Below are 27,231 nucleotides of genomic sequence, written 5' to 3'. Positions count from 1 at the left end.
GATAAAAACAAATTCCGGAAGTAAGTCACCAACTCACCCTATTCGCAAAGTTTACAGGCAACCGCGCAATTACAAACATAAACATAACAGTAAAATTAAATGAACGCATAACACAAAGAGTTGAATATAATATTTGCTATTATTCCCATGCATTGTTCCCTGGTGCCTCGATATAAAAGCACGAAAGCGCCTCTTAATATTGTATGCGTAAAGAGAAACATCCGGAGATAGAGGTGTACTGAAGATGTACTCTAGGGAGACAAAATTTATGAAGTGATGAATGAGTAGCAGGTTTTCGAAACCCGGGTCATTTTAGGCACTCGCAATTTTCCGATTACTCGTGAGGCGCATAATATCTGCCCACAGCAATGATACTGAATGACGAACCACGACTGCTCTGACAAGAGTGATACGACAATGAAAAAAAATGGCGCGACTTGGTTAGTATGTTAGATTTTTTATTTTTTATTCCTTCGATGGATGGACGAGCTGACAACCCACCTGGTGCTAAGTGGTTACTGGAGCCCATAGACATCTACAACGTAAATGCGCCACCCACCTTGAGATATGAATTCTAAGGTCTCAAGTATAGTTACAACGGCTGCCCCACCCTTCAAACCGAAACGCATTACTGCTTTACGGCAGAAATAGGCAGAGTGGTGGTACCTACCCGCGCGGACTCTCAAGAGGTCCTACCACCAGTAAATATTTAATATGTAATGTTTAATTGTTCTTACAAGTGAGGTCTTTAGTTTATGTACTCTGATAACCACATAAAACCAGATGGATCGTGAGCTCATCTTCACTTCAAAAGCAAACGCGCGTAGCACTATCTGGCTAGTTTCACAAAGCAATAATGGTTCACCTTGTGTTGTCTATATTGTACGGTAATTGTTTAACGCTAGCTGGACGGTTAACCAGTCTACCTATATACATATGCCAATAAAAACCGCTACAAAATATTGGTAATAAATTCGGCGAAGCATATTTTTCTGAAGTCGTAATTAGATCATAAAATGCGCAAATAAAAAAAGTCTGTTGGAATCGGAAACTCATCCTCCCTTTTGATTTGATTGTTCTATAAAAATAGTAAGTAATCATAACTTAAAAGCTATTTTTATCATACAACGTACCCTTAGCTTTGGAAATAATGCGTCAATTACGGTCTCCATCATACGTGACTATTTTTACCGAATAAAAAAGATACTACCCCACCAGTCTATGGAAACCAAGCTATCTTAATAAAACACTATTTATAAAATCAAAATATTATATAATTAAAAAAACGTACCAATAATCTACCTGTATATGACTAACAGAAAACCATAGGGTTTCTGTTTAAGTTTTATCTTACCTAAGTTTCTTTGTTGCCTCCCATCGTGGATGAGCATATTTCTTCTTGCGATAATCCTCGATGCTGAGGCTCGTAGTCTCTTTGAGAGGATTTCTTGGAAAAATACACATGGTGGGGCCCCGCATCCTTCCACGGCAGTGCTTTTGGAAGAGATTTAGTTCTTCGAGGCCGCTGAAGCCAAAAACAAAATCGATTCGATCCCTATAGATTCACGCTATCACATTCACTGGCCGTTCGACCAGCTACACAATCCCTGTTTCATTAGTAAATCGACTTTATAGTCGCATGCCTAAATTGCCAATCTTGTCCGTAGATCCTTTGACATAAGCCAAGTTCCTATGTCACTGGTTTTGATTCGAGAAATTAGATTGCACGAGATGCTAATACTGAAAAATATATGTATATCATCGAAGTCTGTCGTGGCCTTGTTGTATTGGTAGCAAACGATGCGACTATCCACGAGTAGGTGGATCCAATCTTTCCTTCGGCGCGCACTGTGCAGTACCGTGGGTTTCGTGGAGTCGGAGTGGTGGGGCTCGATGGGGTTTAGTCGGTAGTCGGTTTTGCGTGGTAGCTCTTGCGTAGCTGACGCCGTGCAGTGCCTCGCATGCAGGAATTGGGAGAAAAGGAGGACCCCTGTCTTCTTCTTCTCCCTGTTCTTCTCTGGAGGCGCCGGAGTCCGACATAACCCGGTCTCTTACCCCCCTCGACCGGGTATCTGTAAATGGATTCGCCAGCGTTAAAAAAAAAAAAAGGTACCAATCTTTCCAAGGAAACATGAACCCGACTCCGTATGTGTTCCTGAATGACCTCCCCAACAAAAAACACCGTGCAATAAAAATCAAACCCAAATAATGTATAATTTGCGCAATTACCGATCTGAAAGCACGGGTCTGAAAGCACCGAGTGTTAATCCGAGGGATCCGACAAGACCTGTGTCGGGAAATGGCGTATTTGCATTGCCCCGTCGCGGCCAGATAGTACTGAACGGTAAAACAGCCTTACTGCAATATAGGAATGATGCAAAATTCGAGTCTCAATTGGAAACAGGTCTGAATATATCAGAATACTTGAAAATACGGCAATGGGTAGAGCTCGTGTTTTAATGTCGCAAATAAACCGCATTATTTACATGACATGAGGCCAAGACGCAACACGAGCAAAAACAGGAGGTGATGTTTGTGGGGATGATGCTACAACTAAATGAATAGTATAGAATTCGTATTTTAGGTTTAGAGCTGCTAATTTTAACCTTAGATATCAAGAATGTTCAGAGATATGAAAATAATATAACAAAACCAATTGAGCATAAACGAGCAAAGTAATACGACACGTGCTTGGCTTGAAATGTGCACAAACTTAGGGTACGACCCATTAGTTGGTGTTGGATATTTTGAGTTTTACATTATGTTTAAGTTATTAATTGTATGCTATGATTGCCTCCTTTTTGGGCCGTTGGATAAATCTTGAATAAATTACAATCTCGACCATTAATTATACAGATTCGTATCGAACTCAATCAAGTCAGTACTAGGGTCACGTGGCCCGATGAAATCCTGACAACTTGGAAAAATTAATAGTTGTAGGTCACGTGGAAGGAAAGAGAAGTCGAGAAAGTTCGCCAACCAGGACGGACATTGTAAAGGAGGCCACAAACACCGGCGTCCCGGGCGCCATTAGCAGGCAGAATGTAGGCAACGTTGGAGGAAGCTGGTGCAGAAACTAGACCAAGGTGGTCACGACCCTCAGTAATGAGGAAGCGACGAAGAAGAAGAGATCGAGTTCAAAAAAGAGGAAGTTCTATGTTGGACTGTATGTTCAAGTCTCCGTCATTTGTGAACGCGTTTGGAAAATAAATTTCGGTAAAACTATAAAAGCTATAAACGCTAAGCTCTCGAGGTGGTCATATTAAGTTAAATGAACTCTTGGAATTTTGGAGTCGGTTTTTTTAACATATTTTCTCCTACCTACGCCGAAAGTTCGGTTTTCCTCCCGCTGTACAGGGAAGAAAGTCTAACTATTCCCCCCTGGGTACAAGTGCGCATGCGCGTTAGTGTCTACGTCTGCTCTCACGCACCTAAAATTCTCCGCCATTGTTGTGCTCGGGTAATTTGCAATATTGTTTTTAGTGTAAAAGTGAAATAAACAAAAAGCAATAAAATTTATTAATGAAGTATTAAACAAAGATAAGTTCATCAGACAGTTCTTATTCAATTAGTAATAGTTTACTTAAAAATAAAAAAACAGGTAAATTGTTTTTTATGAGTATATGGGCTACCCCCCGCCAGGGCTTCGCCCCTGGACTCCGGCTCGGTTCTCGACGAACTTTCGGCCTGGTAGAAGAAAAAATAGTATGTGAACCGCGGGAAAAAAGTACAATGTACTATTTTGATTACAATTATCTAATATATAAATTGTAAATAATTTATTTATTTTTTGTTTATGAAGTTATACTCGCTAACTTAACTAGTCACCAGTTACAAACCCTGGGCTTATCTCAGTTATTTACAGGTAAATTCAGTTATTTATTTACATGTAATGATAATCACGAACTCTCCAAACTATAAACTAAATCCACTAAGCAGATTATAATTTGAATAAATGTTATTTCTTGATGAATGGAAATCGAGATTAAATCGAGCGAAATTAATAATATAAACTATACTGAGGTCGTAAATAGTTATAACAAACTTCTAAACGGAGATAATCTTCCCGCCCACCTACAATAAAGACATTACGTGGATAAACCTAAAACAGAGAATGAGAACTTTATAGAAAGGTGGGGCAGCCGTTGTAACTATACTTGAACTCATATCTTAAGGAAGGTGGCGGCATTTACGTTATAGATGTCTATGGGCTCCTTTAACCACTTAACATCAGGAAGACCGTGAACTCGTCCACCCATCTAAGCAACAAAAAAAAATCCGTGATGGATTCTTTCAAAAATTGATACCTAGCTTCGGAAGAAGGTTGCTACCACTCGGTGCGAATGCACCAGCTTCTCAGACCACAACATTTTGACAAATTACACTAAAAATTTCTTTTCCCTTCTGCACATCATTTGTTCTATGGGAACAAACTTACTTAAGCTTTAACGACAGATATAAATAAAGCTTCGTCAGTCTTTACAGCGCATTAATTTCGATAATTATAACGTTACTTACACGTCAAAGTCGCCATTAAATTTCTAGTCCTGCTCGAAAGCGCTACTCAACAAAGACGAGGGATTAAAAGAGTCTGCGATATTACTGTCATCTAATGTCGTTGAAATACTATAACAAATTCAAAGCAGGAAGAAAATCCATGTTTTTTTTTATTGAAGTGAAACTTCTTTATCGACGTGTTTCGGTTACGCGCCATCTTAATTTCTTCCGTTACGCGCCATGTTTATTTTATTTCTATTTATTTTGTTATCAACAGATGTCGCTGCATGTAAATTCAACAATTCCTGAATCGCGGTGACGAGTTATACAATTAATAGCTGATGTTCTCGTATTTCTCCATTGCACTGCAGAGTGGTTGACCCTTGCGATTATTTTTATATTTTATAAGTTTCACTTCTACCGTGTGTGACTTGCACACACACACACATTTTTGCTTAGATGGGTGGACGAGTTCACAGCCCACCTGGTGTTAAGTGGTTACTGGAGCCCATAGACATCTACAACGTAAATGCGCCACCCACCTTGAGATATAAGTTCTAAGGTCTCAGTATAGTTACAACGGCTGCCCCACCCTTCAAACCGAAACGCATTACTGCTTCACGGCAGAAATAAACGGGGTGGTGGTACCTACCGGTGCAGACTCACAAGAGGGCCTACCATCATGTTTAACAGTATGTCTAAACATGTGTTTACTTTAATTATAGACTCTTTCTACTCGCCTAACTACACCCGTCTCTCCGACGAGCTAGGGGTCTACCTGGTGCTAAATCCTTACCTGACCGAAGTCAAAGTCTCAATTGCTGTGGCTATTGAGAAAATGAGATGAAGCTACCAAAATTGATGACTGATTCGTTGTAGAAATAAGCAGGACAGCGATGATGCTGATAATTTTCCATCAGATAAACTTCAGCAGTCAAACCTTGTTTGAACATACAATATTTACGAATTTCATTCCCTCCCAGGACATCGTTCCTTGATCGTGGACACATTCCATTAACGCAGTGGATATGAAATCCATTAGTCCAGAACTTTCATCAAAATAGTTAAAGGAGTTCATCAACATAATGCGGGGTATACAATAATTACGGTCGGCTCGGAATAGCCCACAAATTCCTGAAAACTTCTATGAAACTCAATTAGAGTTGGGACATTTCTTTAAATATTTTAAAGTATTATAATTTAAGATATCACTATTATAACTATCAATAACAGTCTCTAATTAGAACGTATTGAAAGCCACCGCGGATCGATACCACCAGCCTTATCCTTTCTGACGAGCAATCCGTTTCGGTTTGACGGATACCCGTTATGAGTAGACCGGTAGCCGGACTGATTCACAAGACGTCCTACCATCAGTAATTACGTTTTTGTGGATTTAATTTTGATTACACGATAAATTTCTTCAGCGCCGAAATGATACGTGAGTGGTATAAGTTAAATACGTATTTGATTAGAAAAAATGGGGGTGTGGTATTTGTAAACTCAATATGAGGATACCAGGTGTCTTATCCATCATTGTAATATTGCGGCGATTTCTGAGACTTCGTCTTATGACAGGATGAGTAGCAGCATCCATGCTGTCTTTCCATGCTATCCCAGGAGTCCTCCTCCCGTCCCACTAACGGTGATTTTAGGTACCCCAAGCACCGGTCATCGTTCACATCGAACCCGTCGCTTGCGACGAAGGACTCGGCGAGTAAATTAACCCACAGACACAGCCCACTGAGTTTCTCGCTGGATCTTCTCAGTGGGCCGCGTTCCGATCCCGCGGTGGTAGATTCTGCGAAGCACGGCTCTTGCTAGGGTTCGTGTTAGCAACATCACCTACTAGCCCGGCGACGTTGACTGGTCTCTCTAGACCATCAGATTAGGTAGGAAAAAAAAATTGGAGTATAATTACATCGTGATTATTTCATCGTAAAACCACCAGATCAGTCAAAATACATATCTCAAGCTGGGTGGTAATAATAGTGTGATTGTCTGGACTTTGCCACTTCATACGAAGTTAGCGCTGTGCTTGTCACAAAGAAAATAAGTAGCAATAAATGAATGACGGAAATGAAATAATGTAAGCACATCATTCGCCACTCGGTACAACACTAGTCGTCACGGCCAGATGTCGTCACCGGGTCCTATCTAATAGAAAATTCGGGGTCCAAATTTCTCATTACCATTTTCTATTTAATTGTATCCGTAGCCCACCTGATGGTCGTTCTGTGAGAATCACAACGTATTTTAGAACCGTATTTGAAACAACTTAGGTTTTAAACGAAATTGGAAGGATGATTTTGATTGAAAGCAGTAGTCGATCACAAGAAACATTAAGGATATAAATATTTGGTCATTCCATTCATTCCATCCATTCTTTTGGTCATTTTACATATGCAAGGGCGTGTGTATGTATGTATGTAGTATACACTAAATTAGAACAGTACAGATTATTTTAACCTATTTAATTATTATTTTTATACTTTCCATTAAAAAAAAAACCTACCTATTCTAGTAACCTTAGGGGTTATTCTAGATTCGCCGAGCTTGTAGGTGAGCTCACGGGGCTCAAACCTGACGACGTTGTTAACACGTCCATTAAATATTCAGTATGAACGCTTAAAAGTACATTTGGCAACTCTCTTTTTGACATCACCATGTCATCTTGTTTCGTAATAAGGTGTTGTCCAATGCACGGTAGGCAGCGGCTTGCCTGTGCCCTTAGCATTGCTGACGTCCATGGGCGACGATAACCACTCACCATCAGGTGGACCGTGCGCTCGTCTATTTAAAAGAGTAAATCTATTTATATAGTCAAAAAAAAATAGCCGACAAATATACACGTACTCATCATGTCACCCCCATGTTAAACGACAAATTCTTACTTTTTCGTTTTTAGCAATTACACCGGTATAGATTGAAACTCTTAAATTATTCACACTAACTTTAATATCTAGAAACACGAATTGTTTTCAGCCTTCAATACTAATTGGCGACATGTATAGAGAGCTAATCAAAATGAATGTAATCCATCTGGGTGCCCCGACCTCCGCGCTCGCACCAAAAAGGCCAATAGGATTTGCATGAATAAGAATATTTGTGATTTTAAGAATGTGTTTATGCCAGATGAACAAATTCACTTTTTATTTTCACAATAATATATCCACACATCCAACTCTCCTTGTCGGCTTAATTCAGACATTGCCAAATGTTCTGTCGGAGTCTCCTAGTCAAAATTATCAGTATTTTTACTAGAATAGCGGTATCTACTAACTAAATAGCCGTTTTCAAAATCAGGGGACTGTTTCAGAATTGGTCCTACATACTAACTGCTGTTGCAATATTACATTGCGAGATGTGATCTTTATCCCTTCGTCTTGGGAGACGTTCGTAACATATACATGCAAGCATAATTATGCTAAAGATTTGGCTCTCTACGGCATAACCTCCTGATTACTACAGAATACATATTTAAATATAAAATACTGCTTCTTCCTGGCATAAAATCGTTCGTTCATGGACCTCAATGGATTGTCTCTGATTGTCTTTTTTACTCATGAAACAATATTAAACACACCCTTTCCTTGGACCCCTATACTATACCTATTTACTAGCGACCCATACTAATGTAATGTTTTTTTTTATTGCTTTGATGGGTGGACGAGCTCATAGCCCACCTGGTGTCAAGTGGTTACTGGAGCCCATAGACATCTACGACGTAAATGTGCCACCCACCTTGAGATATAAGTTCTAAGGTCTCAAGTATAGTTACAACGGCTGCCCCCCCCTTCAAACCGAAACGCATTACTGCTTCACGACAGAAATAGGCAGGGCGGTGGTACCTACCCGTGCGGACTCACAAGAGGTCCTACCACCAGTACTCTAATGAAACGTAATGAATTCAAATGTTCTTCAAACGAGGTTCGAGACCTCATGACCGTCCTGGCACTTAAAATAATTTTGTTTTGCAAATTAATATGGTACTCGCCTGACTGTCCAACCCCAGTACCTCTAATGCTCTCCCTATATCTTGTCTTCAGTACTGGCGGCAGGACATACTGTAAAAACCCTTATATTGACATATTTGTACCTGCTTGCAGGATGACTTAACATACGGGCCATTCGCGTAAGTATGACAAGTCGCACGGATAGTAGCTTTGTGTTTATAAGCTTCGGAAACTCCTTGACATCAAATTTGATACCGACAGCCCTCCGACTTACATACGCTAAAATAAGTACAATTATCAATCCACACATACTGCAAAAGTAATATCTTCTGTGGCTTTGCTAATACTGTAATCATGAAGGACATAATCGCATAAATTCCCGATAATACCAAAGTAACAATGTTATTAAACTCGCCGCGCTCAGCAGGAAGCGATAGGAATCCTTCGGATTTCCCTACACTCCTCATTGGTATGCACAAATCCATTTCCGTCGCATGATTGATACACAGTTCAAATTCGATTTGATGTGATGATTTACGTTATTCAAATGATGGTTCGTGTAGCGACATCTCTCGTCGAAAAGAAGAAATCCGACCTGATTTTAGTTAGCGCTAACAATTTCAAATAATTTTAGTTGAATAAGGTTGAATTCACAGTTGAATGTAGAGGTCTTCTCTGTGAATTTAAAGTAAAGCTTTATTTTTTATTTGCATACTAGCTGACCCGGCAGACTTCGTAGTGCCTTAATCGATAAATAAAAGACCTAAACTTTTGTATAAAATAAACTTAAAACAAACAAAAGAAATTCGTCCGACGGGGGACACATCAAAGGAAAAACAAAATTGTTATTTTTATTTAACCCCGAGTATTTTCATATTTATCTACCTTTTAAACCTTCTCTGGACTTCTACAAATAATTGAAGACCAAAATTAGCCAAATCGGTCCAGCCGTTCTCGAGTTTTAGCGGGACTAACGAACAGCAATTCATTTTTAATTTGCATATTTTGATCTAAATTTAGAATATTAAGTTAGAAGAATATTAAGTATCAAAGGTCTTACTTAATTATATTGCTATTATAGTGATGTTTATGGACCTTGTCTGTGAGAGTAGCACAAATTTGGTTTAAGCGTTTTCAATTCGGAAATTTTTATGTCAAAGATGCACGTCGCTCTGGTCGCCCTATTACGGATAAAATTGATGCCATTTGTGAAAAAGTGGAGCAAGATCGGCATATCAGTAGTTACGACGTAGCTGAAAAATTAGGAATTGACCACAAAACAGTTTTGGCGCATTTGAAAAAAACTAGGTACACAAAAAAGCTCGATATTTGGGTACCTCACGAGCTCACTGAAAGAAACCTAATGAGCCGTAAAAAAAAACCTAATGAGCTGTGTACTCATTTGTGATTCTTTATTACAAGGTGATGCTGTATGTGGTGGAATTGGAAAGGCATTATTCATTATGAACTGTTACCACCAGGCAGGACCATCGATTCTGAACTCTACTGCGAACAACTGATGAGATTAAAGCAAAAATTTGAGAGAAAGCGGCCGGAATTAATCAACAGAAGGGGTATAGTTTTTCATCATCATAACGCTAGACCTCACACATCTTTAGCCACTCAGCAAAAATTAAGAGAGCTTGGCTGCGAGGTGTTAATGCATCTGCCGTATAGTTCTGACCTTGCACCTTCAGTTTTCCACCTATTTCGGTCTCTTCGGAATTCTATAGGCAGTGTCAGGTTAACATCACGAGAGGACTGCCAAAACCAATTGTCGCGGTATATTAAAAAATGTGAATTTTCTTAAAAACTGCGAAGAAACTTTTTCCCCAATCTATGTATTATTTTAATGCATTTGAATCTATCTCAGCCCAGTGGCGTCGATCAAGAGTTATTTCCAATGACCGCTTAAGAAAAAAAAAAAACAATGGTTGTACACGTACTCCTATTGTATTACAATTTTAGTTATATAAACTAATTCACCTCAAAACCTAGGCCATGAGTCATTCTTTAACCTCAAATTATTCACCACACGTAAATAATATGATAAGAATAAAAGTGTATTATGCATACACGACTTATGATCGAAGGACTCGCTGTTCAATCGACGGTGGTGGCCTTTCTACAATACGCTTATAGAATGCCGCTATGTGCATGCGGTGTGGCCATACCGCGGGCGAGAATATATTATAATGGAATTTAATCAATTGCTCTTGTTCAGATATAAATGCAAAATAGTATGGAACATCTCTTAAATCTATTTTAATATTAAAATCAATTCTGCCTTTGTATAACGAAGCAATTAGTTCTAGTCTCAAGAATTCACTTGAAACTGAGACTTCATGACAAAAATATATTTGTCTCTCTCATACATATCTGTTCAATCGTCATTTCTTTCAATGCAGTTTTTTTATTGCTTAGATGGGTGGGCGAGCTCACAGCCAACCTAGTGTTAACTGGTTACTGGAGCCCATAGACATCTACAATGTATATGCGCCACCCATCTTAAAATATAAGTTCTAAGGTCTCAGTATAGTTACAACGGCTGCCCCACTCTTCAAACCGATACGCATTACTGCTTCACGGCAGAAATAGGCAGGGTAGTGTTACCTACTCGTGTGGACTCACAAAAGGTCCTACCACCAGTTGAATAACCGATGCTAGGTCTTAAGTTCTGAAATTTAAATACAATTTTCAGCAGCGAATGTCAAAAAGAACGTGTGTTCGTACCGACCTTTTGCTCTTATCCTAATACCAATGAAGCTTCGACCTCATGTCTCAAAAACCGAGTTGATGTCGTGGTATGCATCACATCCGGCAGCTATGTACTTAGCGTCTAGATGGTCGCAAGTCTGAGCGGCAAATTTAAAGCACGCTTTTTTCGTGGCCTCAACATCTACGGAACACAACCTCAGTTGAGGTCCACATTCAAATTTGTGCTGTCGCTAATAGTGGCCATGTGTTTTTGTTGTTATTCTTATTGTGTTAAATAAGTTTTTTTTTATTGTGTCGAAATTTCATCTAAGGTAAGATTAATAATTTATAAAAAAAAAATACAAAAATATCATACAGTTAGTTTTTCTCATAAGTGGGGGGCAGCTAATTCTGAATTCCCGTGAATGTCAGCTGTCCCGGTCGTCCAAAATCGACAGTGCCCAAGGACACAGCCAAACTGCTCCCTACTAACAAGGACTATTCTACAGTTATCTGAAGAAGGCAATAGTAAATATTATTTAAGTAAATTAATTCAATGTTACATAATACACAGCAATACAAGCGGCTTGACTGTGCCCCTAGCATTGCTGATGTCCATAAGCAATAACGATTACTTACCATCAGATGAGCCGTGTGCTCGTCTGCCTACAAAGGCAATAAAAAACGTAACAGTAATTGTGAAATAATAACTTTTCATGTCAATATTGTTTAGTTTTTTTATCTACCTAAGCTGATGGTCTTGAAAGACCATGTCAGCGTCACCGGGCGAGTAGGTGAGCTCACGAGGCTCAAACCTGATGGTGTTGCTAACACGAACTCTAGCAAGAGTAGTGCCTCGTAGAATATACCACTGGATCGGAAACGCGACCCACTGAGATGATCCGGCCAGAAACTCAGTGGGCTGTGTCTGAGAGTTAATTTACTCGCCGGGCCCTTCGTCGCAAGCGACGGGTTTACCATTCGGTCCATAGGATCGGGTGTGTAATTACCGGCGGCCACGAAATGAGGGTTTTCATGTCGTGCCGCCTTCTCAAAGTGGCGCAATGATGCCGACTGTAAATACTTACTGAATGAGTCAAGCTCCAGGTCATCATGGAGATCCGCATTCCTTAGGAACCATGGTGCTCCGATGGCTATCCTGCAAAAACGGGATTGAATTGTTTTGAAGGGGTTTTAAATAAGCGCGGGCCGCGTGAGCGAACACTACACTTGTATAGGTCATGACCGGGCGTATGCAAGTTTTGTAGAGTGTCACCATATTATGAAGGGACAATTTACCTCGCTTGCAGGTCATAGGATAGATAAATTATATGATGCGTTCATTAATAAGTGACTCTATGGTGCAGTTGTTAGCGCCTCTGACTACTGCTCTGAGAGTCGTGGGTTCGATTCCAACATCGGTCAAACATTCGTATGATGAACAGGTTTTTTTTGCTCTTTGTCTGAGTGTTTACTATTTACATATATTTAAAGGTATATAAGTATGTATGTCAGTCTCTGGTACCCATAACACAGGTAATCCTAAATTGGGGCCGGATAATCGTGCATGATTTGAAGTCGTCGTGGCCTAAAGGATAAGACGTCCGGTGCATTCGTATCTAGCGATGCAACGGTGTTCGAATCCCGCAGGCGGCTACCAATTTTTTTAATGAATTACGTACTTGACAAATGTTCACGATTGACTTCCACGGTGAAGGAATAACGTCAACGCAAATTATAATTTGCGTAATTACTAATGGTAGGACGTCTTGTGAATCCGCGCGGTAGTAGGTACCAACCACCACCCTGCCTATTTCTACCATGAACCAGTAATGCGTTTCAGTTTGAAGGGGCAGCCGTTGTAACTATACTAAGACCTTAGAACTCATATCTCGAGGTGGGTGGCGGCATTTACGTTGTAGATGTCTATGGGTTCAAGTAACCACTTAAAACCAGGTGGGCAGTGAGCTCGTCCACCTACTAAGCAACAAAAAATAATTGTTTTCAGTTATTTATTTATTATTTTTTTAAGTTCATTTTAAACTGTTTGCTTTAAAGCCGAAGTAGACCAGTACAATTGACCAATTATTTACGTGTGCTGTTGTGTGTGAAGGTCATCTAGGTTCATCTAAACTAACCACGAGAGTTTCCTTATGATAGATTCGTCCCCCAAACGAAATATTTATTATAATAAGATATGACGTTGTTTTAAAATACAAACCACAAGGAAGTTTTTGAATAACAAAAAAAATACAACCAAAAATAAATTATTTATTAAGTCAAATTAATATATAATTTACATAAACACTACATACATACGTTGGACTGTTAATTTCAAAATTTTGAAAAAGCATTTGATTGCTTTGTCTATTAATATAATAATATTATTTACAATTATGATTATTTAACATTATGAATTAATTAATGGTCTGTAGTTAGCTAGGTAACTTTTGTGTATATAATCAAATTTATTTTGCAGTTTAAATTTATACATATGTTTACTATTGTGGTATAGTAAGAGTGAAGAAGTGAAGAAGTGTGATGTGCAGAAAGATAAATGAGCACAGGGTAAATGCTGTTAAGATACCAGAGCCACCACCATCTCAATGTATGGTGGGGCCAGTGAGACAGAACCATAAATAATTTTGCATTGAAATAACTAATAACCCAAAACTCTTCATGGCAGAAACAGGCATAAGTCACACTAAAGTGTAAGTTCCATGTGAGCTTTGCTAAAATGTATTATATGAAAATAATAAAAAATGAACTTATTTCACTAGCTAGTTAAATTACCTTAAATGACCTAAGCTAATTTGTGAATGTTATTAATACAAAATTTTATTGTAAACTAGCTGACCCGGCAGACTTCGTAGTGCCTAAGCCTAAACCTTTGTATAAAATAAACTTAAAACAAACAATCCGTCCGACACATCAAAAGAAAAACAAAATCGTTATTTTTATGTAATTCCGAGCATTTCCATATTTATCTACCTTTTAAACCATATCTGGGCTTCCACAAATAATTCAAGACCAAAATTAGCCAAATCGGTCCAGCCGTTCTCGAGTTTTAGCGAGACTAACGAACAGCAATTCATTTTTATATATGTAGATAGATAAGAAAACGCGTTGTAAAAATGTTCATGATCCACAAATTTAACTTGAGCCATAAAATAGGGCTTACCGAGCGCAAGGTCCTATGGTAAACGGGTCGCGCCCGGTTGTACCCGTCTAATAAAACCTGGTAACTCTCCCAAGTGACTTTTGAGTTCTACTATGTCGTGCTTCTTATAAAAGGATCCACTAAAGTACAGTACGTATCTAAATAATTCACAAATTCAATGATTTTGTAATGAGCAAGTGCCGCACAACCAGTTTCGTTCGCTATTTCGCAACATGTCCGAGTTTTAAGTATGCTAACACTTCTAATAATATATGTAGTACTTGTACATAGCAAAAGGTCATAGAGCAGTTAACCAGGCGTTATGTGTAACTAACATAGATTCTGCGTTATGCCCATTCCGAATTTCACACAGCTTAATTCAAGAAATAGAACTTGTTCGAGGCAAAAATAGGTAAGGTATCGATGCGGAGAACTTAGGTACTCTGCATCTGGACATAAGTCTTTAGGAGATCGATACCTTGTCGGACAAGCAGTACAGACCTAGTATTTTCTTAGGCCTGCAGCAGATAGATGTAGTCTAACCTAATCTCTTACGATATAATTATTATTAGTCCTTGACCAAGAAAACTGTGAAGTTTTTTTTATTGCTTACATGGGTGGACGAGCTCACAGCCCACCTGGTGTTAAGTGGTTACTGGAGCCCATAGACATGTACAAAGTAAATGCGCCACCCACCTTGAGATATAAGTTCTAAGGTCTCAGTATAGTTACAACGGCTACCCCACCCTTCAAACCGAAACGCATTACTGCTTCACGGCAGAAATAGGCAGGGCGGTGGTACCTACGCGTGCGGACTCACAAGAGGTCCTACCACCAGTAATGCAACTGTGAAGTGTAGAAATTATAAAAGATAAAACAAATAGATTGCGTTCTAGATGTCTATGGGCTCCAGTAACCACTTAACACCAGGTGGCTCTGCAGGAGCTCGTCCACACATCTAAGCATAAAAAAAATAAAAAAATAAATAAAAAATAAATAGATGCGAACAAAAACGAGATTAATTATCGAACTAGTAATGTTCAGTTATTTTAAATCCCTGCATAAAAACCGCTATTAAATTTTAACAAGTGAGATTAACAGGTTAACGTATAATATATTAAACAAGTTTACTCATAATATAGTAACTTCGAGGTATCAAACTCGAAGCACGCGCGATGATTGCCTTCATACACGTAACATTTATCTTTAGACGTTTGTTAGCTGTTTTTAACGCCGCTTCATCAGTAAAAGTGTTAATAACTGTAAATATAATTTATAACTACATTTAGTCAAAATATCTTTGACAAAATATAAATTGGGGCCAATGAACTGTTTTGACTGCATTTTATCTTTATATTTTTACGATAAATCATTGATTAGACGTTGTTTTAATAAATGTGCTTTTCTATTTTATTACTGAGACATTAATTAACTAGCAGATCCAGTAAGAAGTGTGCCGTATGTATACACGTATAGGTGATCATCAATGAGCGTAATTTCGTATAATTTTAACTTCCAAGCGAAGACTAAACCTCTGCTCTGCTGATTTGAAACTGATGCCTCTCCTGAACTTCTGCTCTGCTAATGCATATAAATAGACAAACAGTTAAAATTAATTCTAGAGTATACTCGAGTTTTTTCCCGTCATTTTTCATTACTGGTGGTAGGACCTCTTGTGAGTCCGCGCGGGTGGGTACCACCACCCTGCCTATTTCTGCCGTGAAGCAGTAATGCGTTTCGGTTTGAAGGGTGGGGCAGCCGTTGTAACTATACTTGAGACCTTAGAACTTATATCTCAAAGGTGGGTGGCGCATTTACGTTGAGGATGTCTATGGGCTCCAGTAACTACTTAACACCAAGTGAGCTGTGAGCTCGTCCACCCATCTAAGCAATAAAAAATAAAAAATAAATTTTTTTTTCGGACCTTTTCAACGCTTTACAGTTTTTCGTGATCATAAAAAACGGAAGAAAATACTACAAATAAAAGAAACTGTAATAATAAATTGCTCCGACTCTAAACATATCTGTGTTCAAGGTAGGATTCATGTAAATGAAAGAGAATCAGGGCTGTATAGTTGTAAGATGTCCATATAAAGAAGATAATTTTCACCTAAGTGAATTTAGCTTAAACAAAACTAAATTAATATAAATATAATAAATTAAATCGCCTTTAATGGTGAGTCTTTCTACACTCCAATTATATGTTCTAATGAATCCATGCGACGATGGCAACAGCGCGTGTCAAAGGCCACAGATTTCTTGTATAGAAGAAAACTAAAAGGTATACACATCGGTTGGAGATGCTGGTAACCTCGAGAGGTTAAGCTTAACCGGGCGAGTTCTTTCCACAAATGATGTGCAAAACTACAGGAATAAATAAAAAAAGAAACATGTGTGCAATTCACACGTATTAGAAGTGAAACCTTCAAAAATTAAAATACAATTATCCTAAATGTCTAAGTATATGTAAAATTTTGTCATTAGTAAATAATTGTAAATCATCTTTTATAGTATGAGGTAGCGCCCTCTGTGAATCGATTTTTGACGTCACGTATAATCCTAAATTGAAATTCACTACAAGAGGATTCATACGCACGTTAGTATTAAAAAATCTCATAGATGGCGCTGTATTAAAATTTTTCGACACTTCCGTTGCATACCTGCGTGACGTTACATCTGTAAAAATTGTACCCTCATGCGCCTAAAGAAGTTTCACTTCAAAAAAACATCAAATTTAATAGAGATTATATATCTAATACCATAGATTCTGTGTGCAAATAAACGTAAATGTCAAAAGATAATTTTCACTACACTTTTCATTTATTTATTGCTTAGTTGGGTGGACGAGCTCACAGCCCACCTGGTGTTAAGTGGTTACTAAAGTCCATAAACATCTACAACGTAAATGTGCCACCCTCCTTGAGATAAGTTCTAAGGTCTCAGTATAGTTACAACGGCTGCCCCACCCTTCAAACCGAAACGCATTACTGCTCACGACTGAAATAGGCAGGGTGGTAGTACCTACCCGCGCGGACTCTCAAGAGGTCCTACCACCAGTAAGACAAAAGTAGACATTTTTCATATTGTACACAATAAGAGTAACATTAATAAATGATACAAATTCTGAAATCATCGACCAGTAGCTTAATATGGCAGTGCTGTTTTGTTAATAGAAAATAAACATAGCTAAATAATCTTAAACTAAACGCAAACCAAATTTAGTTCCCATTTAGCCAATCAATGTTAATTTTGGAAAGTTGCCTAGGCTGCCCGCCACGCCGCCGATTTGTCTAAAACATTAATGACTAATTATAGTTCGTAAATCAGATTTAGGCGGTGCGACCAACATTCCGATGCTGAATAAGTTTTAGGTTAGGTTGCGCTAACAATAAGTTTATGTCAAACCATGACACCGCGTTTTCAAATTGATAATAATTTAAAATCGAATATCAAAGTGACATTTGAATTATACCGCTAGTTTTCTGTTTATCGAAAGTCAGAATATGAAATGACTTTTTTTTTATTGCTTAGATGGATGGACGAGCTCACAGCCCACCTGATGTTAAGTGGTTACTGGAGCCCATAGACATCTACAACGTAAACGCGCCACCCACCTTGAGATATAAGTTCTGAGGTCTCAGTATAGTTACAACGGCTACCCCACCCTTCTAACCGAAACGCATTACTGCTTCACGGCAGAAATAGGCAGGGCGGTGGTACCTACCCGCGCGGGCTCACAAGAGGTCCTACCAACAGTGACATCCAAAAACCTGTCTACCCAGCTACACCAGCTAAAATAATTCGAATACCTTATAGATTACAATACAATGTCTTCTTAACAGACGATAGATAACATTCTGTAAATTCCCAGACAAGTTAAATCGTTTATATTCAATAACCGTCTGGAGTGTATTTAAACTTATCAACGAATCTATTTGAAGTAGACCTTACCACTCACGCAACGACTCTTGATGAACTGTCAACTGAGGGGCGAACACGAATGACTATCAAAGTATTCGTATCCTTACCTCCTGATCCATTAACGGTGCTTTTAGGCACCACAAGCACCGGTCACCGTCCTCGTCGAACCGGTCGCTTGCGACAAAGGGCTCGACGAGTGAATTAACCCACAGACACAGCCCACTGAGTTTCTCGCTGGATCTCCTGAGTGGGTCGCGTTTCCGATCCGGTGGTAGATTCTGCGAAGCACTGCTCTTGCTAAGGTCAGTGTTAGCAACACTACCGGTTTGAGCCCCGTGAGCTCACCTACTAGTTAAGGTTACGCTGATATAGCCTCTCAAGGCTATCAGCTTAGATAGGAAAAAAAAAGTATCGTTATCGATAAAAAAGTATAGGGCTTAAACAGCGCCCCTACCGTCCGTAAAAATAATTAATTTCATCAGCACCAATGAATTTACTAACTTTCGGTTCGCAATTGAATCGTCACGTTCTAGAAATTCGAAGCTTATACTCATAATCGAGAGCACGAATATTGTTTTGACATATGGTAAGGTAAATCTCGAAGGCTAGCTGGCTATCGAGTACTGCCGTCTAATGTAGTGATCCGTTTTCGTATCGAAAACTCGATACATTTACATTACGAATTCGATAGATTTTCGTGCTTTGGCGTACTGATGATACCTTTTTAATTATCTAGAATGTAGCCTAAAGTATTGCGAAGCAGATGGTAATAGTATCGGCGTTGAACAAGATAATCCGGCTCCTTTGTCTTCGGCTGCAGTCTCCAATCGGAACTGAGCTTTAAGCTTCCTTAATTACTTCACAACTCGCTTTCGCATTGAAAAAGTTACGTTTTAATCCGTTTCCGGATCCGGTAGAGGAAATTTTGTTTTCAAAATGTCAAGTAAAATGTGTTACTTTTCAACTTTCAAGCTTTATGCTTAATAGAATGCTCGAAATAGGCATAAAATAACATAATGGCGGATAGCAAATACACTCACGGCTCGCCTGTTGTTAATAAGCAGTGCCTATTTTTTATTAAAATAATAGCTGTAACATCCTTCAAACTAAGGGCATGATGAGTAAGCATTAATGCGGCCTAGCATAGACTTTAGTTAAAATAAACCTAGCGTTTACACACTACCATATCGTTTCTTACTATTTATTTATTTACAGCATACATCATGGGAAATAGGCTCACGGTCAACATGGTGTTAAGTATTACAAGAGCCCTTACCGGAGCCCCCAAAATCTTAATTAAAAATTTTAAAGCGGTTTTTTTTTATTGCTTAGTTGGGTGGACGAGCTCACAGCCCACCCGGTGTTAAGTGGTTACTGGAGCCCATAGACATCTACAAAGTAAATGTGCTACCCACCTGAGATATAAGCTCTAAGGTCTTAAGTATGGTTACAACGGCTGCTCCACCCTTCAAACCGAAACGCATTACTGCTTCACGACAGAATTAGGCGGGGTGGTGATACCTACTTGCGCAGACTCACAAGAGGTCCTACCACCAGTAAAAATCGTTAAAACGGTTATAGTACTAGCCCGTGCGATACAAGCGTTCCTTCAGCATTGCAATCAACTTGTCTTAATATCTCTTTACCTGTTCTTTGCAGATGTTTACTCAGCTTGTCATCCTGCTAGTGATGCTTGACCTACCCGACGTCTTTAATTCGCCGTTACTGAGGACCACGGACACAAAGAGTCTTAAACACCCCGTCATACTAACTCATGAGCCGACACACATTCAACACATACACATACTACCGTCGAAATATCCCAGAAAGAAAAAAGCGCCAAACTTGACCGTAATTCCCTTAACCCATCAGCTATACGTTCCCGCAAAATTCCATGTTTTACCGTCCCAGTCGAACGTGCAAAGCTCAGTACACACGAGTGTCAATCACATAGTCAGCAACAATGTCAGGATTCCGGTCGTGACGCAAACCGTGGCGCACAGTAGCAACATCACCCATTCCCCCTCCCTGATCCTGATTCCCATCCAACACAATCTCGTGCCTGTACATGATCTAACCGTTCTTCCGTTGCAAAGAACGGTGCAGAACGAGAAGACTGGACATTACAGGACAGTGGAAAAGAAGAGCGAAGAAGATGAGGAACCGAATCGTTATAGAACTTTTTACGGTGGTTATGGGGCGGGCCTGTTCTTCGGAGGACACGGTGCTGGCCACGGCTTTTATTCTTATGGAAAGTAATCTGACAACATTTCGACAATCAGAATCAATTTTTTTTTATTGCTTTTGATGGATAGACGAAGCCCACCTGGTGTTAAGTGGTTACTGGAGCCCATAGACATCTACAACGTAAATGCGCCACCCACCTTGAGATATAAGCTCTAAGTTCTCAAGTATAGTTACAACGGCTGCCCCACCCTTCAAACCGAAACGCATTAGTGCTTCACGGCAGAAATAGGCAGGGTGGTGGTATCTACCCGCGCGGACTCACAAGAGGTCCTACCACCAGTAATTACGCAAATTATAATTTTGCGGGTTTGATTTTTATTACACGATGTTTTTCCTTCGCCGTGGAAGTCAATCGTGAACATTTGTTGAGTACGTATATCATTAGAAAAATTGGTACCTGCCTGATGTTCGAACACCGGTTCATCGCTCAACACGAATGCACCGGACGTCTTATCCTTTAGGTCACGACGACTTTTAATATAATATACTATATATACTATATAGGTATATTAGATTGATTTTATTTCTAATTTTATTTATACTTCAGAACTGTTGAAATTGTATTGATGAGAGTCGCTTCCTCGAAAGGAGAAAAGGTATAATAATTAATCATAAGACATCAAACAACAAATTTATGTACTAGACGTAAGGAGATAGATTAATAAATTATTTATTGTACCTACCTCTGGTATTATTTATAAATGCGTACAAATGATGTATGCTGTTCCGTTACGAATATTTATTAGTAGTAATTCTGCTCCGAACTGGATTCCGGTAAAGACTTTGATAGATATTCTCTAATATATCTTATAGTAATGTTTTACTTGCAAATGGACATTCTTCTTTTACATAATTGTTGGATGAAATACTTAAAATGATCGAGACAAAATTTTCAAACCTTAAAAGGCAAAAAATACGAGTCCAAAAAATTTGTGACTAGCTTTAAACACAAAAGTTTAGACTCGTGCTGGATGTTTAGACATGACTCTCGATATAGACAAAGAAATAAATAGATACAAAAATCGCGTTACTACCATACGCTACATCATGAGGAAGTGTGAAAGTAGCCTTGGTAATCTACAAATTAAAGAGCGGACGGTTAGCGTGGCATGGACATGTGATGCGTAGAGAGAAGATGCATGTGACTAGGAGATGTATAGAAACGGTAGTGCAAGGTAGGCGGAGGAAGAGGTCGACCGGAGAAGACATGGATGGAGTGTGTGAATGACGATATGAGAGAGAGAGGAGTGAGTGTTGAGATGACGGCTGATAGAAGAGAATGGAAGAGAAAAATTAGCTGTGCCGACCCCACCTAGCAGGATAAGGTGGAGAAAAAGAAGAAGACATCATGTTCGAATATTGAAAATAGTCTTAGGCCATCGCGTTATTACATTATGCTACATCGTGTTCAAGGATTTAAAATAATCTTAAGACGATTTTAACCCATTAGAGAGCCGAAGGCCTCGAAGATGGCATCAGTACTCTCCGTATCTTTTTTTTCCCTACCTATTCGCTGGTAGGCTAAGAGACTATTAGCCTATAGGCTCACGGCCTCAACCTAAGAGAATTTACAACACTAGCCCTAGCAAGAGTAGTGCTTCGCAGAATCTACCACCGCATCGCGACCCACTGAGAAGATCCGGCGAGAAACTCAGTGGGCTGTGCCTATGGGTTAGTTCGGTCATCGAACTCTTCGTCATAATCGACGAGTTGGAACGAGGACGGTGACGGGTGCTTGAGAGGCCTTAGAAAACCGACAGTAAATTCGGAGGGTTCGACAAGACATGGGCGTTAAGGGGATGGATTCATGGGAGAGTTCGGGCAACGGAGGCTTTGCGTTGCCCCGTCGCGGTCGGATAAGTCTCCGTATCGTATTAATGGGCCCACCTACACAAAGGCAAGAAAAACAGAAAACTATGTTTTTTTATGCTCTCGCGTTGAAAACACATTTAAAAGTACCCGATTACATACCCGATCCTGTAGACCGAATGGTAAACAGTCTACGTTGCCCAAAACACGTCATTACGGATCCTCCTGATTCATTAACGGTGCTTTTAGGCACCACAAGCACCGGTAACCGTCCACGTGGAAGCCGTCGCTTGCGACGAAGAGCTCGACGAGCGAATTAACCTACAGACACAGCCCACTGAGTTTCTCGCCGGACCTTCTTAGTGGGTCGCGTTTCCGATCCGCTGGTGGATTCTGCGAAGCACTGCTCTTGCTAGGGCCAGTGTTAGCAACACTCCAGTTTGAGCTCCGTGAGCTCACCTACACGTTAGGGCGAAGCTGAAATAGCATCTCAAGGCTATCAGTATAGGTAGGAAAAAAAATATAAGTACCCGATTTAAATAATAGTCTAGGATGGCGGTGGGACAACAATTTAGCAACCTAACAATTTACCGATCGACCGAGGAAATGTTTAACATCGTAAACAACAGGGTCGTACTCGAGGCATAAAAATGATAGAATTGAAATTAAAATTACTCCTCAAAAAAAGTATCTGGAAAGGTGATGTGAATGAGCGCACTGCTTCCCGATAGTATAGATGAACATTGCTCGGGTGGTGAGTGGTACGATGGTAATAGGGAGATACCGGATCATCTCAAAAACTTGCTGAGAGTACAACTCATAAGATCAAGGGGTATCAATCACAGAGAATCCGAAGCCTCTTGGCCCACTGAGAGGTTCCAAACGATTCATGACAGCGGGATCATTGACAATAAGAACGGCCCTCTTGTGTTTGGAGTCAGGTAAATTTAACTGGTAATTAGAGACATCGACCCAGAGATGACAGCAGTGCTTCTTGCGAGGTCCAGCTGAACCTTTATAAAGCTTAGTTATCGCGTTAAGTACTGTGTTAATACATTTCTATAGTGCATTCTGAATAGTAACGATATTGTAGGAAGTGCAAAACTTTCATATGATATTAAAATAAAATAATAAAAACCCTAATACATAGAAGAATAGCGTGATAGTGTTATAGTTATTTAAAGCAAATCAAATAAAAAAACTACCTGTCATCTGTATGACCGCATAATTCATAGGCTAAAGAGTAATAAATAGAACGTACTAGCAAAATCTTCATCATTCTAGAAATCGACTGGTTTTTCGCGTTCTTTTTTTATTTGTTTATTGCCCTTGTAGGCAGACGAGCATACGGCCCACCTGATGGTGAGTGGTTACCGTCGCCCATGGACTTCAGCAATGCCAGGGGCAGAGCCAAGCCGCTGCCTACCCTTAGTTGTACAGTTGACGAAAGTCGGTCTTTGATACAGAGTTCCTTGAGGATGGATGCATTGGTGCGCAATGCCATCCATGGGATCATTAGGAGACATCTCCAACACCACATCTCCAGTGCATCCATTTTAAGGCGATCCTGCAATCTTAGAGACCAGGTTTCGGCTCCATAGAGAAAGATTGGAAACAAGACATTTCATCAATCTCATCTTAGTCTTCTTGGTAATCCTCCTATCCCTCCAAATCTTTCCCAGCCGGTCTACTGCTGACCTGGTGATGGCGCATCGTCGTCTGATCTCTTCACCACATCTTCCAATGCTTGAGATAGCAGAGCCGAGGTAGATGTAGGTCTACTATCATCATCTTCGTCTTATCTCGGTTAATAGCAAGTCCGAATTTAAGGCTGGTATTTTCAAGACTACTCAGTAGAATTTCCATGTCTTCTCTAGTCTGTGCGAGAAGGGTAGTGTCATCAGCGTATCTCAAGTTGTTTATCACTCGTCCCCCAACTGCAATAGGTACCTTTATCCCATTCTTCCAAAACAATGCGCATAAAGTACTCTATGTAAGTATTGAAGAATAACGGTGATAAGATGCATCTCTGTCGTAGCCCGGCCTCGGTCTTAAAGTTTTCTGAAAAGGTGTCATCCACTCAAATGGCCGCAATACCTTCTTCATATAACGTTCTTAAAATATTTATTAGATGGGGCGGCACACCCATTTCAGCAAGTGTTCTCCAGAGGTCCATTTGACCGTTAAGTACTCTTTGTTTTAAGATCTTAATCCGGCCCCGTGGAACCGAACGAACCATACCGTAACGCGTTGACATCACGGTGACTGATTCTTTCCCGTTATCTAAAGACTGTACACGATGTATGAGCGCGTCATTTCATTAAAACTGTACAAAACTTTCGGTTCGAATATAGTGTTAAATTATCAAAAATACCAATCGATTAATGACAGTGAAAATAACTTTCTCTGCTGCGCTCTTTTTCGTGTCATAACAAATTTCACTAAACTTTTATTACAACGGTAGTAGATATCTATACTTAATTAGCGAACCCAACAGACGTTGTCCTGTGAATGCGTACACAAAAATGCATTCAAGTCAATCCAGCCGTTTAGTTGCAGTACAGAGAAATAACCTAGATACCGCAACGCCATCTGCCGGGCTGATTTGTGAATCTAAACCATCCAGGGAGCCACCCAAATGCATACGAAAAAATTCATTCAAATCGGTCCAGCCGTTTAGGAGGAGTTCAGTGACTTACACACGTACAGTAGAATTACACATGTCGGGTTGAGCTTTTTTTTTTATTTCCCTTGTAGACAGACGAGCATACAGCCCATCTGATGGTGAGTGGTTACCGTCGCCCATGGACTTCAGCAATGCCAGGGGCAGAGCACAAGCCGCTGCCTACCGAAATAAGAACACAATTAAATAACAGCAGACTAGAAACGCGATGATATAAGAGATGCGTGCGATAGTCATTCCACCATCATAGACTAATTTCAAATGTACACGTCATCCACAGATTCACTGACACTTGCCATAAGTCATTGTCTATTGAACGAGTCAATGACAAGTCTACCCATAAACAATTACGATCGCAGCGCCATCTTCGATTTCACCCAATTAATTAACCAGACATTTCCAATCTAATATATATGTAAGCTTGTAAACTGCATGTTGTGTACGTGGCCATAGAGTAAGATGATATATAAGAATGACATTGGCACTGACACACTCAGATAGAGAATTTGATCTTAACCGTGAAGTGATTTATGAAATATTGGAAGTAAAAAACCTTTAATTGTCGATTTTTCTATTTTTAGGTGAATAGATTCACAATGTTTAAATGTTTTTAGTGTTTAATTTTATAATAACAATAAACTTTTCTATTTTTAGATAAATCAAATTTGCGTTATTTACTCCAGTACCATCTGACATATTACAAATCGACAATTGTCAGAGTTTGATTGGATAATAGTAGATCATGAAAAAATTACAATTTGAAGTTGAGCTGGCGGCAGATGAAGACCCGAAGAATAACATCTTGATTATAAAATCAGTAACAAAAGAAGATGGAACAACATATCTCATACCACCATGTTTGCAAGCAGCGAAACATCACCCTCAATTGGTAAAGTTACCAGAATTTTTGAAAATAAAAAAAACATTACAGAGAAGAGGTCATAATAGAAAGATGTGGATGTCCATGCCAAGTGATGTTTTAGCACTATACATGGATGATGCTGAAAATATGGTATTTAATGATTATTTATTACAAGAAATGACTCAAGTCACAAGCCAATCTATTACAGATGGAAAATTATTAGAAATATTAGAGAAATTAAGTGATAAAACCAAGGTCAACAAAGAAAAACATAACAAGTTAAGCAAATTGAATGAAAAATTTGTTTTAAAGAAGTTTGATAACAAAATCACTAACGCCAAACAATGGTTGCAAAATTTTGAGAGTGAATGTACAAGATTTGATTTAAATGATGATACAGAGAAAATTAGTGCTTTGAGATTATTTTTAAATGACTCAGAAAGTGACTGGTATGAGTCTATGTTAATTAAACACAGCTTAAACTCGATGTGGCAAATATGGCAAGCAAGTTTCCTAAACACGTTCGCAGATAAAAGTTGGTCCTCTGTAATGTATGCATTGAGTTTCAAACATTTAAATGGCTCTCTTCTGGAATATGCATTGAAAAAGCAGAGATTGTTACTCGAGTATAATAGTGATATAGATACCAGAACTCTCACTGATTTAATTGTTATAGGATTGCCAACTTATATTACAAGTAAACTAGATAGACAAGAGGTAACCGACCCAACTCTTCTATTTAATGCCTTACGGATGCATGAAAGTCAGAATAAATATGTAAAAAACATTTTACTGAAAAGAAAAGCTCGACTAAAACAGAAGCTGAATATAAAAAAAAAATACCTTGTCAAATATGTTACAAGATGGGAAAGAAAAACAGATTTCACTCTGAAGATTTGTGCTGGTTCAAAGAAGACAAGAAGAGTAACGACAGTGTAAGACACTGCAAAAACTTGATGTTGGAGATTGATGAATTTCAGGATACAAAAAACTAAATATTCCCCCACTAATAGATGTTGAAGTTACACTGGATGACACATTGAACTGCACAGGTATTTATGACCCTGGCTCAAATATAACCTTAATAAATTCCAAATTAATAAAAGTAACAAATTCAAAGAAAAATTACATAGAAAGTAAATTCAACACAATTGGTGGTGGGGGAAAAACAACAGGTTTAATAAGATTAAAGGGAAAAATACTGAATATTGAAAAAGAAATAAATGCATTCGTTTGCAAGGATAAAAACTTCACTCATGATTTACTTTTGGGACTGGATACAATAAAGCGGTTTGGATTGACCCATGATGGGAATTTAAACATCCAACTACAGAAAGGTGCCAACCCAATTGAAAATAAATATGTCAGCCCCACTAAAGAAATGGAAACCAGGGAGTTT

General features: G+C 39.1%; 1 protein-coding gene and 1 long non-coding RNA gene across 2 annotated transcripts; both read left to right on the top strand.

The window, feature by feature from the left end:
- The first annotated feature begins 11,350 nt into the window (after positions 1-11,350).
- On the top strand, positions 11,351-21,160 carry LOC105841600 (uncharacterized). Its single transcript, XR_009975499.1, has 3 exons — positions 11,351-11,482; positions 19,891-20,819; positions 20,983-21,160. It is a non-coding gene; the product is annotated as an uncharacterized LOC105841600 (long non-coding RNA).
- A 4,254-nt stretch (positions 21,161-25,414) lies between these two features.
- Positions 25,415-27,031, top strand: LOC134200609 (uncharacterized). The gene is made up of 2 exons (XM_062673792.1): positions 25,415-25,551; positions 25,625-27,031. The coding sequence occupies exon 2, from the start codon at positions 25,713-25,715 to the stop codon at positions 26,769-26,771; it is 1,059 nt and encodes a 352-aa protein (XP_062529776.1). The 5' UTR covers positions 25,415-25,551; positions 25,625-25,712; the 3' UTR covers positions 26,772-27,031.
- Positions 27,032-27,231: the final 200 nt, after the last annotated feature.

Source organism: Bombyx mori, chromosome 18 (genome assembly GCF_030269925.1).
Source record: "Bombyx mori chromosome 18, ASM3026992v2".
Taxonomy (NCBI): Eukaryota; Metazoa; Arthropoda; class Insecta; order Lepidoptera; family Bombycidae; genus Bombyx; species Bombyx mori.
This window is presented reverse-complemented; position numbering and strand designations above follow the sequence as displayed.